We start from the raw sequence: 17,809 nt of genomic DNA on the forward strand, positions 1-17,809 counted from the left end.
GCAGAGGAGGTGACGAGGCTGGTGAGGGGTCTGGAGCACCAGACCCATGAGGAGCAGCTGAGGGAACTGGGGCTGTTTAGCCTGGAGAAAAGGAGGCTGAGGGGAGAACTTATCACTGTCTACAACTACCTGAAAGGAGGTTGTAGCATGGAGGGTGTTGGTCTCTTCTCTCAAGTAGCAAGTGATAGGACAAGAGGAAATGGCCCCAAGTTGTGCCAGGGCGGGTTTAGATTGTGTATTAGTAAAAAAATTCTTCACAGAAAGGGTTGTCAGGCATTGGAACAGGCTGCCCAGGGAAGTGATGGGGTCACCATCCCTGGAGATGTTTAAAAGGCATTTAGACGAGGTTCTTAGGGACATGGTTTAGTTCTAGAGTTAGGTTATGGTCGGACTAGATCCTGGGGGTCTCTTCCAACTGAAATGGTTCTATGATTCTCTAATTCTAATCTATGGATTGTTGTCACTAAAACCAGTAGAACAAATGCTGATCTTTCTGACAAGGGAAGTGTTGAGTAGTAAATGGACTTTTTAAAAGTCACTTTTCTGGGATGAGCTTTGCTCTTTGTGACTTCTTTGAGATAAATGAATGTTATGGGCTTTGTAGGATTTAAATTCTCCTCCTTGAACACATCCAAAAGATATCTAGGTGGTCAGGTCATGTTGTCTTCTACTTCAAAAAACAAAACCAAAACAGTCTTTAGCTTTTGCTGAACCAAACTTAATGTCATCATGGTATGGTGCCTTCCCAAAAGGAACCTAAATAGCTTTGCTCCTGTGCCAGCGTCTTAGGCCAGTCTCTAATGTTTCCAGAAGTATCTCGTTTTACCATGTGTGTCGATGTTATGACTGTTAAATTTGTCTTCCCACAGATTAGTGCAATCATACTTCGAATGCCATCTGTTGATTTCTGGTAAAAGAAGCTTACCTTCTTTTATGCTGTGCTTGTGAAAGGGATATATTTTGCAGAGAAACTCTTATTGAAAGCACCTATTTGATTAACAGCAGAAGCACTTACTGGGTGAGTTTCTATGTTTCTCGAGGGACAATTGTAGCTGCTGCTGTGGTGAAAACTGGAAAAAGCAGGGGACTGTCACAAAGCCTATTGAAGACTTAGATTGGTAGATACGCACTTCATTTTTTGCAGCAGTGGCAAAGCTTTCATTGCCCACTGTTGGTAGTTTTGCAACTAATTGAAATTAAACTTGCTGTTTGACACTGTAGTGGACTTTTGCATCCTTTAACTTTCAGGTTTCTGGTTACTAGTGTTAATTTTATGATGGTCTGAACAAGAGTTTTTCTGTTACCTGGTTAACTTTTTGAAAACAAGGGTTAAGTTTTATCTCCATGGGTTTTTGGTGTATTCATGATACTGGAAACATTTTTGGGCCGTGCTGTTGAATTTTACAATCTTGATCTGAGTTCTACTTGATACTAACTGTTCTTCTGGTACTACTACAGATGAGTGTCATCTCCGAAGCCAAGCTTATTCTGACAAGTAAACTGCTGATTTGTTCAACCTCTGTTTAAGGCCAACATTAACTATAGGTTGTTATTTACTATGTAATGGGTTAATGTGCAGGGTGATGCACTTTGCTTGAATTGATGAGTAATTCCTGGGTGAGATCAGCACTGCTGGGGACACGCTGTGAAATGGTGGTTGCTGCATCCAGCTTCAGCCCCACTGCGGCTAGGTCCGTGGTGCAGGTGTTCTTGGTGGGCTTGGTTTGAAGTCAGGAGAGGCAAGATCTGCAGAGCACCGCTTCCAATTTGGTAGTTGTACAAATCACACTGAGCAGATGCAGTTCACTGAAAACAACTAGATTGCAGTGGCTTGCTCGTTAAGTCTGTGGCCTTGATACTGTACTTTTGTCAGTCCTTCAGGTGCATTTGTTAAAACAGTGAAGAATGAACACAGTGCATGAAACTGACTAAAACAGTTGGCAGCCTGGCAAGGGAAGGAGCTCTGCACAAGGACTTGTAAAATGCTAAGTGAAGCTTGGCTCTAACTGTGAGAAGGCCAAGTGGTCGCAGTGACTTGGAGTTGTTTTTGAAGGTATTATTTAATAGAGTATAAGAAAGAGTAAAATGGAGTAGAGGGAAATGTAGGGAGAGGTAGTTGCAACATTAAATATTAAGTCTTGTTGTTTAAGTGAAAGAAGCAGTCTTTCGCATAGATTTCAGCCTCGTCTCAAGTCTCATACCTGGTTACTAATGTTATCCAGGACTTGGAGCAGAGACACAAGCGAATGGCGAAAAAAGGCAGGGACTGTTCCAGAAACCAGAAGTGAGCAACAGGGAAAGAGCAGGAGAGTTCCTTTTTGTGCTGCCTCTTCTGTTTCCCTTCCTCTGGCTCACCCCATTGTACCTCTTTCTGTTCTGCCTTGAGCAGTAAGATGCCCATGCAGAGAGATGGTATTAGCCCATATTTTTCTGGAGAAAGCTGAATGACAAAATGTAGCAGTTCATCTTGGTGAACTGTGGAGTGATGGTATAAGCATATTTCTTGCTAGATGCCGTCCTGAACTTTGAAGCTCCTTTAAAGAAGTGGGAAAGAGTGGTGTTCTGGTACTGGGGAGAAGCCAAGGCCTAACTTGATCTGCAGAGAGCTGTATGATACCATAACAAAGCCCCACAGAATGTGAGCAGTTACATGGAGTAATAGTTTTAACCAAGCTTTCACAAAATGCGTCGTTTTCCAGGCAGGATTTCTAGTGTTGTACAAATTAATACTGTGAGTGGTTTTGCTGGTGCAATTAGTAGTGAAATCTCTATAGCATATTCAGGGAAGATGTTAACTTGTGTTTTCAATCTTAATTTCTGGTGTAAGGAGACTTAGAACTTCAAAATACTAGTGCTGCTTCTTTTTAAAAAGAAGTCTAGGTGTCACTTCTGGTTTGAAACAACACTAATGAAATTGGCATTAGATAACAGCACAAAACTGGTGGTGGCTTTTCTTGAAATGCTGGGAGAAGAGACAGTGAAATAATTTAAATTTGTTTCTGAGCTGTGGAAAAAGACTGTTGCTACCCACCTCTTAAGCACAGGTGTTTACTGTTTTGCCTGGAACATATCCACTGTTTCCTGGTGTCGATCACATATTCTCTTCCTAATCCCTTTAATATACCAGGAGGATGGAGTACTCAGGCTGAGGACAGGATTTTAAAAACTTCTCATTACTTAGATCTGTACATTCAAATGATTATTCCACCAAAACCTTAAACTAAGTAGGCATAAGATGAAGAATCCTTAAATGTATAAATAGTTCATCAAAATGTGAGAAGTGGACAGTATGAGTAAGTGCTCCCTGGCTTTAAAAGGGGAGGAAGGTACAAAGTATGGCTCTCCAGTAAATGCAGAAGATTACAGTAGCATGGCTAGTGAAATACAGCATGGGTGTATGTAATGTCATGTCCTTCAGGACGGTTAACGTGAGGGTGGTGTATAATGTGTTGTTCTCTTCAACCAGAGTGGTGATGATCAGATTTCAGTTCTGTGGAGAGAACTGCATGCCCTGTAACAGTGAAGAAACTTAATCAAGATTAGAAACTTGGAAAGAAATAGACCTGTGTTTTACTGGATATTTATGGGAAAAAACCCAACATAATCAGTCAGAAATCACTTCAGCTTGTGAGGAAATCTAATCGATTTTACTGTGTGAGTCAGACTACTGGACAAGTGTACTGTTGCTTAAAATATTTATTCTTATCAGTTGAGTTACTTGTGTTTCTACCTCTTGTATTCTGACTGAAAGGCTTTTTCGGAGGCCTGTATATCTCCCTCACTGTGAATATCTTCAATGCCAACTGTATTTGTGGCTGCTTAATTCTTGTTGTTGGATCAGTATTGATCTTTTCTGATATCCACTGCTTATGCAATTAGCTGATTTGCAGCTGTTATATTCTGCTAAACTGTGCAAACCCCCATATCTAGTTCTTGAGATAATCAGGAATGTGCCTGAGCAGTTCTTCTCCATCTGCATTTAAGACAGATGAATTATAACCAAACATGGTTTGCAAATTCTAATTGGATGCTGTTTCAGAAGAAATTATTGTCAGGTGGCTAAAAGTGTCAAAGCCTTTGGAAAGACTTGACTAATGGTCACACTAGGTCACCATAGGAAGCAGACATTATTTTCCCCTCATATTTTGAACAGACAAGGTCCCAGCTCATGGGAGTTCAACTTCTGCAAGTGCATGACTTGGAAGTCATTACTGCAGGCATTTCCATATCTTCTCTTGCTTCAGTCTTTAATAGTTGTTTTGCAGGGAGAACTGGCTGACCGTGATCATCTACCGTATCAAAGAATTACCAGCTTTGTCAGCAGTACGTACAGTAGTTATTAATTAGTGATGCTGGCATGTGCACTGCATAACACTAGCTCATTGGCTTTGTCCTTGAGATTAGCCTGCTGGTAACCTCTTCCCAACCTTATAATTCCTGACAAACATACCTGTTGTCATCTTCCCTTTGGGCAAGTTCTCCACTGTCTCTACTGTGTTACAATTGGCTGTGAAGAGGAAGGATACATCAGGGATGCTTTTTGGTATTGTCATAGGGGAAGTATTCCATAGAGGGCCTTTAATGACCCTCTGTCATTTCCACTCCTTACTTAAAAGGATTATTTAAAAACTCCCTAATTTCTTCTAATTTTTACTACTTCTCCTTTTCAGTGTGCCAAATGCTGCCCATAGGAATTGTAGCTTATTAGGGGGAAAATAGATATTTGTAGAGAAAGCAGAGACTTTGCTTTAACTTACTATGGTACCACGTGACTTTGGCAGATGAACAGGGTTTCTTTTCCCAGTGATTTGCTGGTGAATCTTTGCTACTTTTCCTTGAGAAACTACTTCATACTTTTATGTGGGTAAATCCTCTAGCAAGGAAGTATTCCACCCCCTACTGCTATTAAATTTTTTTCTTTAGTAGTATCCAGGAAGTTAGAGACCTTGACACTAATGATAGTTGTACCATTATAAAGGCAAATGTAATTTGTTGGTTTTGTTCCTATCCAGTACTCCTCTGCCAGGAGGTTTCATACTTAAGAAATTGCTGCTGTGATGCAAAAACTTACTGCTGTCTTTTGACATTATGGTATCTTTCAGGGTGAGAAAGTAACGTGTCTATCACAAATATAAGGAAAACCCTGCTGTTGTAGGCTTTGCTGCTTCCATCATGGCTATGCCAGTTCCTCTGCCTGTTTGTCCTGCTTGTACTAATGAAAAAGCCAAACTGTATTTTTCCATATCTCTGCATTGTCTTTGCGGCAGAGAGACTTGTACTGCAGAAAGTACTAAAGCTATAGATTTGAAATCACTTGGATTTTATTTTAGAAATTGTTTGTTTTTAAAAAACAAAGCTAAAATCCCCCCCACCAAACTTTATTCCATTTTAAATGAATCAGTAAAATCCCCCTAAGTATGGTGAGAAATTTAATGGCCTAACTTGCCAGAAACAGTAGAGCAGCTGCCCATCTCATTTGACTTCGCCTTTTCTCCCCTCTCCCGCCATCTAATTGTGAAGCCAATCTGCGGGTGCTTGAAAGAATTAAATTAAACCTGCTGCATGGAGCATGTTCTAAGGGAGTTGGTATTAACATTGGAGAGTACTTTGACCAAAAAGATATGAAAAGCCAGTCCTGGCATGTTTTTTTCAGGCTTAATAACTGCCTTGGACTGAGCAAAAGTAAATCACAAATGTTGTAATTCTGTGACTTTTTCAGTTTAACAGTGTCAATCTGATCAATTTTACTGTAATCTGGATTTTTAGAAATTCAAACTTCTATCTCAAGCTTCTGTAGAGCAGGTCCCCTTTCAGCACAGAAATGTGCGAAGAGCAGCAATAAGACAAGAAATGACTGATAGAATTACTTTTAAAATCTGTTATACAGTTGGAGGTAACTGAAGAAACACTTCATGAAGTTTAAGATATAAGCTTTTTTTAGCAGTATTGTATCTCAAGGCATAGCTCTTCCAACTAGTTGTTACTTCAAACCAGGTAGATACCTAGAACTTCTAAGACTCATGCTTTCGTACCTAAGTTTTGCTAGTTATGACTTCTGGAAGCTGTTACTGAGGTTTTTGTTCTTAATTAGCAAAGTGGGTTTGATTTGCAATAGTGTGAAAGAGGTGGAAAGAGAAGATACTAACTTTGGCTGGTTCTTAGTTGCTTAAAAAGCAAAACAAAATCAAACTTTGAGCTGTTCAGTATTTTGTTTGCATGATCTTGGTACAGGGAGGTGCCACAAGCAATTATGGATTAATTCCATCATAATTTCAATATTGCCAAAGGGTGAGCACACATTTCAAGCAGTTTTTTTTTTTTAATGGAAAAGCACATTTCATCACTGTGTGAGAGACTTCGTTCCCATTATCTATATAACATTGCTTTCAGTTTCTGATTTAGCAGCAGGTAACTACATTAAAAAAAAGCCACCATGCTACCCCTGCCAACACCTGAATAACCCCAGCACTCTGAAAACTTTCTCTCCCACCTGGAGAAGCTGCAATGTTCTGGTATGGATGGGAGGAAATGAGGAGTAAGCCACCATGATGCCATATTCATTGAGCAGATCTTTGAAAAAGATGATGCAGAGCTGGTGATGTGATGTCAGTGACGCCACCTAAGTAGCATTGTTAGTATTTGTGGCAGTGTGCTGAGGTTGTGATAAGGTTTTCTAGGCTGAACTTTATTTTGTGAGAAACTTCTTTACCGTGATGACCAAAACTAACTACTCTAGAAAAGCAAACCTGTAAATAATGAAGAAACTATGCCTCATACTTTTCTCAAATATACAGGCTCGAATCTTGGTGTTTGTCTTTTGCTCTGCACACATACTAAGTTTTCATTCCATATGTGTTTCATAGAATAAATGGTGTTGGAAACACACCATGCTATTGTGTTGACAAGCCACCTTCCTTCACCATGACTGCATGCTGCTTCTGCCTTGTCCCTTGCACAATTAGTTAAATAGTAAACAACTGGTGATAGATTGTGACATGCTGTCACAACACAAAGGGAGAGTGGAAATGAGGGCTGGGCTGCAGGGTTTTTCATAAACCCTGCTATTCTTACTATTAGGAGAAAAGGAAGAGGGATTTTCTTTTTCCTGGGAGGAAAGGCTGTGTTTTTCCACTTCACTGAAGATTCCAGCTCCTGGGCTCTGCTGACTGGTGTCTGAATGGTTCAGTGTTTTGATGAGGCTTTTAGCCTGTCCTGCTGTCCTTCTGCTTTGTTGGTGTGCTTGGACAGCTTCCAGAGCTAGGTCACTGGTAGTCCTGCTGGCATGGGACTGGAAACAACCCCTCTTCACACTGACAGTGTTTCTTCTGCCATGTTTAGCAGGGAGATTTTTGCATGCTATTTATTGATTTTTATAACTGTAACAGTATGGGAGATGTGGTTCTTTGCAACAGGCTTAGCTGGAATACATGGGCACTATGAAAACTGGAACAAAGCTGTGTCCTTTGTGAGAGGTCACTTCAAGGGAATTTTCACTTTATGAACCATTAGAGTTGTTATTTGTTCTTCTGTGTCTGTTTTCAAACAGAAGCATATTTTGTTAAGCAGTCACTTAATGGTGTGAAGAACAAAATCCATAACATGCTTGGTGAAACCACAGTATGTCTCCTTTGTAATGGATCCAGGAGTCAGGCTTAGGTTGGAGGAGGAGGTTCAAGGGGAAGATGGTGAAAAGGATCCCATATCTCTTTTTTTTTCTGTTTGTAAATCCTGACTGTGTAACTTAGTGTGTTTCTTGTCTTTCCTAACAGTTCTTGTATTGCTTGGTTGGTATCTTTTTTTGTTCTTTATTTCTTTTCCTGTTGTCCCTTCTGTTCTTCCCATGTTTACTTCTGTTCATAGACATTTATTTGGGGGTAGCTTGTGTGTCTATGGAAAGGAAGAGGCAGGCTATGCCTTGACAGAGGGGTCCTGAGGAGAGAACTGAGATTACAGTAGCATCCTTCTCTGGCAGGAGAGGAGGAAAGGAAGGGGGGAGGCTGTTTCTTATCCTTTTGATCTCCTACTGGTAGATAAGGAGTGGCTCCCATCAGATGATTTTTCTTGTCTGACTCTAAATTGGTATGCATTTTATGTGCAATACTGTTGGATTTTGAGTGCTTTAAAGCACTTTAATGTCACTGGGCTGTACATCCCTAAGTTAAAGGTTTAAAGCTTTTTAAAGCTTTGCTGTTCAAATGACTAGTTTTGGTTAGCATTGCAGATCTCTTGAGATGACACAGCACAAAGCATTGTGCACCTTAGTCTTGTGTTCTGTTGTGTTTAGGAGGCTTCCTCTTTTGTGGAAGAGAGGGAAATTAATATCCATGTCCTGAGGTGGTAGGGTTTGTGCAGTGACCACATTGTTCTGGTGCGTGTGGAAGCAATGGGACTGCATGCATGTTTAACTTTTCCTTTTTTCTTTATCTGTTCCTGAAAACTCGCTCTGCACTTGCACTCCCTGAGAAGCACCCCTTTTCTGCTTTCATGAAATGCAGTTTATGCTTTTCTGATGTCCAAAGCTGTCCAGAGAAGGTATAAAGGGGCAACTCTTGCTCACTGGACTAGTTGATAATAGTGGTAACTGTGGCAGTAGCTCCAGACTGAGCAGCTCAGTGATTGTCACTGAACTGTTTACTCAGTCATGGTTTCGGCATGCTTCCAGACTCAGTATGCCACAAATGCAGAGGCGAGAGGAATCCTGCCCTGCTCTCCATCATTCAGCAGTCCTTCCTGGGAGCTGCACAGACAAGGCGGTGGTCACTGGCCAAAGGAAGCGCATCGCCCTCTAACTCGCTGCATGCCTGTTCCTCTTCATGCACTTCTCTTTGGACATGTCGGGGTATAATCATCACCACAGTTTGTGTTGCTTTTGTAATGTATTTTTTATTCCTTTTTGCTAGCTGGCTTGCCTTTTGCAATTCTCAATTCAAGACGTATCCCCTTCCAGAGAGGAGTTTTCTGTAGTGATGAATCCATCCGGTATCCATACAAAGAGGACACCATTTCTTATAAGTTGTTAGCAGGAATAATTATTCCTTTCAGTATAATTGTTGTAAGTTAAACTTTTCTTCATTGCATTTGATTTCGATGGGGACTGGGGAAGAGGGAGGAGGGGCAAGCTGTTAATGCAGTCTTATAAAACTATATTCTGTAAGATTTCCCAACTTTTAAATAATCTATTTAGACCAGGTGCTAAAGGGGTAGAAATGGTGTTTTGACAAGAATAATTAAAAGGTTTTATTTAATTGAGGTCAAACAACTAGAATTATAGAACATATTTTGTAGTCTGAGAGATAAAAACTTCTTCTCTTACCGTATCAATTAAGAATAACATTAACATATTTTAAATTACTGTCTCAAGCTATTCTGTTTTGGGAGCTACTACTTTCATCTCCCTCTTTGACCACAGCTCCTTGCTCAGCTGAACTGGGTCAAGCATATAGTGACTCGGTATCCTTTAAGATTTAATTACATGCCATCAGCTGAGCTAACTTAATAGCTTACTATGGACAAAAGGTGAGGTCTCAGTATTGCCCTGTCCCTTGCTACCTCTAGTGGCTTGTCCGAAGCAGGGTAAGCTAGTGAAATTCCTTAACCTGGCAGAAAACAGCAGCTTTCTTTGAGGCAGGCTGAGTGAAACGGGTCCTGGAAGAATACATGTAAGTGCTGAGGCAGGAGCGGAGAGGGAGCTGGACCTCCTCATCAGTAGACTATTTTGTGTCCTAAGTCTCACAGGGCTGCGCTCTAGTTCCAACAAAGTCCCTGTCCAGATGTGCTAAAAAGCTTCAGACTCCTCTCATGGCTCTGTGTTGGATGACATCCAAGTTCATCAGAGCTATGTTTTGAGCAGAGCTTAAACTCTTATATGCCAAATAAGATTTTTGGGTGTATAAATATTTATCCAAGTATATTCTGGGAATCAAAACTAGGAAAGGAGCAGCTAAATGTAAGCCTCAGTATTGGCCAGCTGTTTCTCTTGGTTAATGGGTTAAAATCAAGAGGGATATTATTGCAGTATAACTCTTTCTTGTGTAAGGACTGCATAGATTTATATCTAGGTTCCAACATAAAGATCCACTTGTAGCTTATGTTTGGTCTTGGATGGCTTTTTTTTTTCCCAACAGTAGAAATGTGGGGCTGGGAGTCAGAACTGTGATTTACTGAGTCTTCTTGGAAAAAAACTGCTTCCAAAATTTACAGTAATAATTCTGGAGCATGTGGAACTTTGGTTTTGTCCATTCTATTAACTTTCAAGTGGTTTATGCTAAAATTTAGATCCTGCCTTTTAAGATAGGACTGTTTTGGTGGGTTTTTTTAACCTTCTAACTACCACTAGTAGTCAATATTGCCCAAGAGCAGCAGTATTTGGTCACGACTTAAGTCCATCTAGCTTGTTACCTCATTTCTAGCAGGGGTTAAAACATACGAGTGAGGAAGAAGAGAACAGAATAGGCAAAGATTGATGTTTTGCCCTCAGTACTTTGCTACCAGCTGTTTGCAGCTCAGGGAATTCCCAAGTCAGAAAAGGCTTTAGTGAATATAGTAATTTTAAATGAATGTATTTCCTTTGAATTTATCCAGTCTCCATATTTGTGTATGAACATTTAACTGAAAAAAAACTTACCTTAGCAACATCAGAGGCCATCTCTTAGTTGTGAAATAAGGCTTTTCTGCCAAGATTGCTTTTATGTCAAATGATAAAAGCAAATGTAGGTGTCCTTTATTCAGTGGTCAGTCAGATTATCAAAGATGAATACTCTTTTATCTGCATCCAGTGAAGCAGCTGCATTGACATGACTTAACTTTTTATCCGCTCAACTGAGATAGGTGACCTTCTTGCAGGTTTTGCCGCAATGTTCTTTAAAAGGGATTAATTATTTACCAGTCATGGCTGTGATGTTTCTGCTCAACTAGCTTCATTAGGAGATTATTCTCCAGGTTAGGTAGATTCTGTATAAGAGCTTACCAGCATCTACTTGACTGAAAACTTTGTTAGCTTTGCTCTGTGTTCAGGTGTTTCTCTACTTCAGTCCATGTTTCAGTGAGGTGCAGAGTGTAAAACTTCAGTGTCACCCATCTGATGGGATCGTCTGTTTGCCTTAATGTGCAAAGCTGCTGACAGCTACTTTGTCTGCCCAGGTGTCAGAATGTCTGATAACCGCTTCATTCACCAAAGCTCTGCTTTGCTGGGATCCTGGACATGTCACTCTCAAGTGACAGATTGAACCACTGTTCAATCTTTACAGGATTTTTAAAGATCCCTTCACGAATGCATACAGCCCCCCACCCATCTGATCATCTGTATGAGCTTTCTGCACCAAATGGAACAATCTGGTTCATATCCAGCCTGTCTGGGGTGAAGTTTTGTCCTTGGCTTAAGGAAGCTCTTACTTTCTGCAAAAGAAAGTTGCAGGAAACCAAAACTAAATCTGCTTTCCTGTTAACACTTAATGCACACTTAAAGCATATACTTCAAACATGCAGGGTGAAAATCCTTGGGAAGACCTCAGTTGTGTCTGTCTCTCCCTACTTTTGTTATGGGTCTTTTTGGCCCTGAGGATTTTAGTTTTTTGGAGGAACAGGTAATTCCTTTGTTTAAATAACTGACATTTTACATCCAGAAATGAAGTATGGACCCTTCAGGATAGTCTTTGGCTTCACAAGAACCCCAACAATTTTATGACGAAACAGAAGAATTTTGCTTAGCAGATGTTCAGCTGAAGAAGACTGAATGTGGAAAAAAAGAGTTATACTAGATAAGATATTTCTAGCTAGGACCATGTAAAATAACGAGATCTTTATTTTAATAAATATTCTGAAAATCAATAATATTAAGTTCAAAATGAAGCAGGGTAAGGTAAAAGGCTTTTTCTTCTACATAAGTGTGTAACGTTAGGGCGTGGTTACTGCTGACTCTTGGAAAACTTAAATTTGCAGCCTTATGCTTATAAAAAGAATTTCTGAAACTACATATCTGAGTATTAACAACCATGGAGTATTATCTTATTAAGCTATTATCCTTCTTTAACTGTTGTCCTTGTTTCTCTTTCAGATAATCCTAGGAGAGACTCTCTCTGTCTTTTATAATAATTTGCACTCAAATTCGTTTATCAGAAATAACTACATAGCCACTATCTACAAAGCCATTGGGACCTTCATTTTTGGAGCAGCTGCCAGCCAGTCCCTGACGGACATTGCCAAGTACTCCATCGGCAGACTGCGGCCTCACTTCCTCGCCGTGTGCCAGCCCGACTGGGCGCGGATCAACTGCAGTCTCGGTTACATCGAGAACTTTTCTTGTCAAGGGGATAAAGCAAAAATCAATGAAGGAAGGTGAGTCCGACTAACCCTTATATGCTTGGCTGTAAGACCTGGGTTTTTGTTTGTTTCCTTGTTTTTTGCTTGAGACAATGAGTTTGGTATTGCTACTGTATTTTTTGTGTGCTTCTCTTAGAATAAATTTCTTCTAACGAGTGTTAAACTTAGAGCCCCGTCTAGACACTGGGATATTTTTCTATTCAATTAATCTACAGAAGGATGCATAAGTTACTGTGTATTCATTTATGTGTGTGTTGTGTTTTTGGTGTTGTTTTTTTTTTTAATAAAAAGTCAGTGATGTTCAGTTTTGATTAGCTTTTATTTATTTTTTCTAAAATGTCTGTACATACCAACAAAGAGAAGAATTTGAAGTCTGCCTTCAGAATTGCATGTGGAATAGCAAGGAAAACAGTTCAGATTTAGAATGAAAACAAATAAAAACTGGATTTATCCATATAAAAATATGGAGGGCTTTTAAGAGATTCACTCTACACAGTTGTGTCATTATTAGGCATTTCATACCTTAAATACTTACTTGCCAACTCAATTGCAAAAAGATAACAGGAAAACAAAACGAAGCATCTCTCATGTTGGAGTTTTCTCACTGTTATAAACAACATTTGAATGCCCTTGGAGATGCTGAAGTACATTCAGAATAATTTCTGGTGTTAGAGTTGTTTGAGCTCCCTGGAAGCTGAGCTTTAAAGACACTCCTTGCCAGTCTTTGTCCAGACCTATGTACCCTCTCAGCTAAAACTTTGTGTGTGGTTTTTAAATACATGTGTAGGTTTTGCTCGCTGTCCTCTGTGCTCACTTGCTCTTCTAGCATGTGTGGATCTCCCTGTGGATCTCCCATTAGCATGCATGGACACCTTGGCAGCTGCAGGAAGATGTTGCGTATTGGTGTGGTGGGGGACCAGGTCTGTCCGCAAGCTCTGCACAGCAGTTGTTCAAAGGTGCCAGCAGCAATTTGTATTTTGAATGGCTGTTGGCGATAGAGGAGCAAGTACACAGTGACAGATAGGCAATATAGCAGATAGTCCTCAAATGAGCAGAACTTCAGGTAGTAAGTATACAAGCTGTTGTGTGAGAGATTGAATTAGTGTCCTTCATGTTCAGCTCTTTTTTCTTTGTATAGCTACTCTCCATAATTGTGCTTAGAAGACTCTTATTTACTATTCTAAGCTATTCTAGACACTGATTATTGGATTGACTTTCCTTTCCTGTGACAAGCTCTGTAGAATCAGAATATCAGCTAGTAAGGTATGACTTTTACCTCTGTTCCAATAAATACATGATGTGTATCTGAAGACTTGTAATGGTCGCTTTGTCGCTTTCTATATGACTATCAACTTCAATTTGAAATAAGAAAGTATACAAAGGGGAGTTTTTCACAAAATGTAGAAAACAAAAGAATTATATACAGCATGTCTGCCAGATTCTTAAATGTTACTGACTTCTGAAAGATCTGACTTGTAGTAGAACAACTTGAATAACTGAATTAAAGATGACACTAACCCTCCCCTAACATGACAGATTGTCTTGGTTTTAGTGTGGTAAGTTAGCAGAAGTAATGGCCAGAAACTAACTCTTTAGAGAAGAAAATAAAATTGTAGCTTATAATGCAAGAGAGGGGAAATACTGATTTTGTTTATTACATTGTGGTGGGGGTAAACACTTCTGACTTTCACTTGAACTCACTAAAAGTAGTATTTCTTATTCTTTCATATGGAAGATACTTGTACAAGTTTCAAATGGAATGAGTCTTTAAACAAAAGTGCACACCTTCAGGTGTTTTGTGAAAGAGAATGGTGTGGCTTTTGGCATGACACTGTGGGGTCAAAATTCAAATTGGGCATAGATCTGAGTCTTCAGCTGAACTTCCTCATGAGTCAAAAAGTATTTCTCAAATGCGAAGAGGGAAAAGGAGAAATTTTGAGTTGGTTATGATGACTAAAATGGTCCTAAAGTAAAATTTTCTGTTTTGGGGAGATGCTGAAAAGCAGAGTTATCTTCAAACAGGGAAAAAGATTTTTGTTGTTATGAGAATAACATGGGGGACAATAGCATAGTAGTAATTTGGATTTTGTTCTTCCCAGTGCAGCTAGTGCTTTGAAGCCTCAGACTTCCATATTGGAAGCAAGATTTGTCTGTTATCTCTTATCTGATGAGCTGCTAGGTTTGTATTCCCAGCTGCTGTTTTGTTCCCTTTTTCTGTTGTGCCTGTTGCTTCTTAGAACATGATGTAAGAGGGCTCTCCTGTTTGGTCAAAGCTTGCCTTGAAGTGACAGCTTCCGTGTGAGCTCACCTGTGGTGCTTCCACTCTCAACTGAGGCTTTTCTATGCACAGGAAGGTGTAAACAAAAAGTTAGTGAGTGGTCAAAGAAGGGCAGATTGAAGTAGGACATTGTCCTGTACAGGTGGATGTCATGGATGCAGTGACCCAGTAAATCATTTCGGATTTCTTATGGAAATTGGACTCTACACCTGAAAGGTTGGTTTTGATGATCTTGGGTCATATACCTACATGTACCTTACAGGTAATAAGCCACTAGGAGGAGGGAGTTTGATTGCAGTGGGTTTTGCTGTAAGTTAAAGGAGGTCGGTAGGCTCTCGAACTGTAACCCAGAGGTGAATTTCTCAATCAGTTGGATGTAAATATTAGAGGCAAATGTATTACCAGCTATCGTAGTTTGTATAAAGTAATTACACAGGTAGAAATACCAAGAAAGAATTAGCACAGGACAACCATAATGTTGCGTACATAATCATATTATCTGAATTGAACCTGTTCTGTGTAATAATAGAACTTGAGATTGGTTTTGAATATTTTTAGAGATTCATGCTCAGTTATAGAGTCAAAAAAACTGATCTCTGTTTACTATTTTGTAATTCATAGCAGGAAAACGATTCCATTGTGTGCCTCTGCTATGCATATTGTACACTTCTGTTTGTTCTTTCCTCCTTTCTCATCCCCCTACTCAAAGTATAAAATACTTTTAGTATGCAGCATCCCTGACTAGATCAGAGCTCTGAGACTGAAATAAATAGGTGTGTGTTGAAGAGATAGGTGTAAGATGGAAGTCTTTAAAGGATTCTTTGGAAGTACTGAAGTTAGGTAATCAACAATTGTTTCCATTCCCTCCTAATAATAAAACTGGAAGGTAAAACATTTCAAGTAGTTTTTTATTTCTGTTTTTTCCCATGCAAAGATTAAGATAAAGTAACCTGTGGAACTCTGCAGTGCTGGGATATGGAAGTTTGTAGGTGGGTTCAATAAAACAAAACCCACACACATACAAAAGAAACGAACAGAACGCAAAAAAACCCAAAACATTTGAATAAACTCCTGGAATAATAATGTTTCTGGAATCCTGAAAGTGTTTTGGCTGTGGACTCTGTGTTCTGGATAGGTATCATTGCATATTTTTTCCCAGTACTGTTTTATGCAGATCTGATGTTTGCAACTCTTCACATTTGTCTGCTATGTTTTAACATGGGGGGAAAGATAATCTTTTAGTCTTTACTGTTCATCAGTAACAGTAGTATTAAAATATGTGCTAAAATACATATATGCTTTAGCATGAATATAAACCAATACTTGGTTGTCTAAATTAATAAAGTCCTTGTGGGTTTTGATTAGTGTAAGGTTTCACTTTCTAATCTGAGCTTGATAAGCTGGATCTTTCTGATTTAAGTATCTTGTTTGTTCTGTATCATGCTGAAAAGAGGCCTCTTCAGATATAAATAGCTTTAGCTTTTCCTTGACAACATTTGTACTGTGTTTGCACTTCTACTACTACTGGTGGTCAAACTAAGCTGAGGATCACAATCAGTTGTGTGCTTAGTAAATCTCATTCAGATTTAAAAGATGCATGTAAGAGTTGGCATATATTATGTGAGACTATGTAGCACTTCCAGCATATTTTAGAGATCTGCAAGTCACTAGTTATATTAAAAATTGCTAGGTAAGTATTAGCACTAGAAACTGTACTATTTTTCTATGTCTGTTGGTAAGAACCCCTTATTTAGGCAGTCTTTGGCATGTAATTTAAGCTAGACACAGAAGCTGGTATAACCTACTTCACTGCAGTTTTCTGAGGGTGAATGCAGTTCTGTGTAAGTCATTCCCAAGGGTTTATGGAGGTGTTTCTAGGTTTGATGCTAAGTACTTGTGTGTAGAACTTCGTACTATTCTGTTTTAATCAATATTAAAAGAGTAGTAACTCAAATGTGTTTGGCCTGTGAAGGTGTTTTTTCTTTTGAGTGTCAAAACAGCAAACTTTTCCTTAAAGCATGTAGCTATGGTTGAGTAAGATACAAATGGGGGTTGTTTTGTTTTGTTTTTTCCTAAATGTAGTTGCACTGACCAGAAGGGAACAGAACTTCTTACCATGTAATCTCTTTACTGGGAGACAGTGACTTGTTTCAGTGTTCTAGAGAAGTAAGTTTGCTATAGAAGCACAGGTTTTAGTGTCTATGAATGGAGAGAGATCAAAGGCAAGTGGCCCACCTATGACTGGTATTAGGAATTAGCATGTCACTTTTATTATACCAATGTATACTTCAATGCTGCTGGATTGCCTTCAAGGTACTTTAGTACTTATAAAGGTAATGACTTGCCAAATGGCTGTTTCCTTTTTTGAACTGGCCAAGTAGGGCTCAGTAAAATAGACAGGTGTGGGATGTGAGTGAGCAGTCTCTACAATCTCTGATCTCTTCAGCTTTTGCAGCTCCCATTCGTGTTACAGTTCTTCCTTCTCATTTAGCTTGCTACTGCTTACCTTTGCCTGGCTTTGAGTTGGTTGGCAAGATTCCCAAATTGCTTAGAGGGAAAGGACAGATGGTGACTTCTCCATTCCCTGTTGGCACCTAAGGGGTACTTCCCAAACCTGTCTGCTCCAGCCAGTCTGTGGCAGGTTGTTCCTGCATCCTGTCTGTTAGTTAGCTTTCTTGCTGAAGGAGTTAATAGAAACCACAGATGTTCAGCAGCAGAAGCTGTGAATTAATATTTTACTGTTCCTCTGGTGAGCGTACTTCACTGTAGCTGCTGGTTTTCTATCTGAAATGAGTTTGTAAGCAGTGAAGCTTGAATGTCTAGCAGAGTAACAAAGCAGAACATCAAGAGCTTCTGTTTTCCTCTAGTATATGAATTGTGGGATGAGTCTTTTAACACCCTCAAAATAGGCTTTGTTTGTGTATCTTAACGCTTGATTGGTGTGGAAAATTTTTGGAGGCTTCTGGGACGGGGAGAAAAATAAACTATTTTTCTAGATACATGTAGATGTAATGTACTTCAGGGTGATGGTGATGGGATGATACTAACTGTACTAATATATTATGTGACGATGTTAACTGGTTGCTCCTGACTCATTTTGGAAGTCTGGAGTTGCCAATCACACCTTGATTGCCTTTGTACAGACACTGGTAGATCCCTAGGTAGCAGGATCTGCAATCCAGGAGACAAGATTGAGTCAGGCCAGGCTGAACC

General features: G+C 39.5%; 1 protein-coding gene across 2 annotated transcripts in view; it reads left to right on the forward strand.

Moving 5' to 3' along the window:
• Positions 1 to 17,809, forward strand: part of PLPP1 (phospholipid phosphatase 1) — a gene marked incomplete at its 5' end in the record, with an annotated part of 66,916 nt that overhangs the window by 21,038 nt on the left and 28,069 nt on the right. Inside the window, 2 exons of one of the 2 annotated variants that reach the window (XM_080362828.1) lie at positions 8,901 to 9,052; positions 12,053 to 12,333. In XM_080362828.1, coding sequence (XP_080218954.1) covers positions 8,901 to 9,052; positions 12,053 to 12,333 — 433 coding nt within the window. The remainder of the gene's footprint in view (positions 1 to 8,900; positions 9,053 to 12,052; positions 12,334 to 17,809) is intronic. The other variant, XM_080362827.1, reaches the window with a different exon arrangement.

This window comes from Nesoenas mayeri (assembly GCF_963082525.1).
Source record: "Nesoenas mayeri genome assembly, chromosome: Z".
Classification (NCBI taxonomy): domain Eukaryota; kingdom Metazoa; phylum Chordata; class Aves; order Columbiformes; family Columbidae; genus Nesoenas; species Nesoenas mayeri.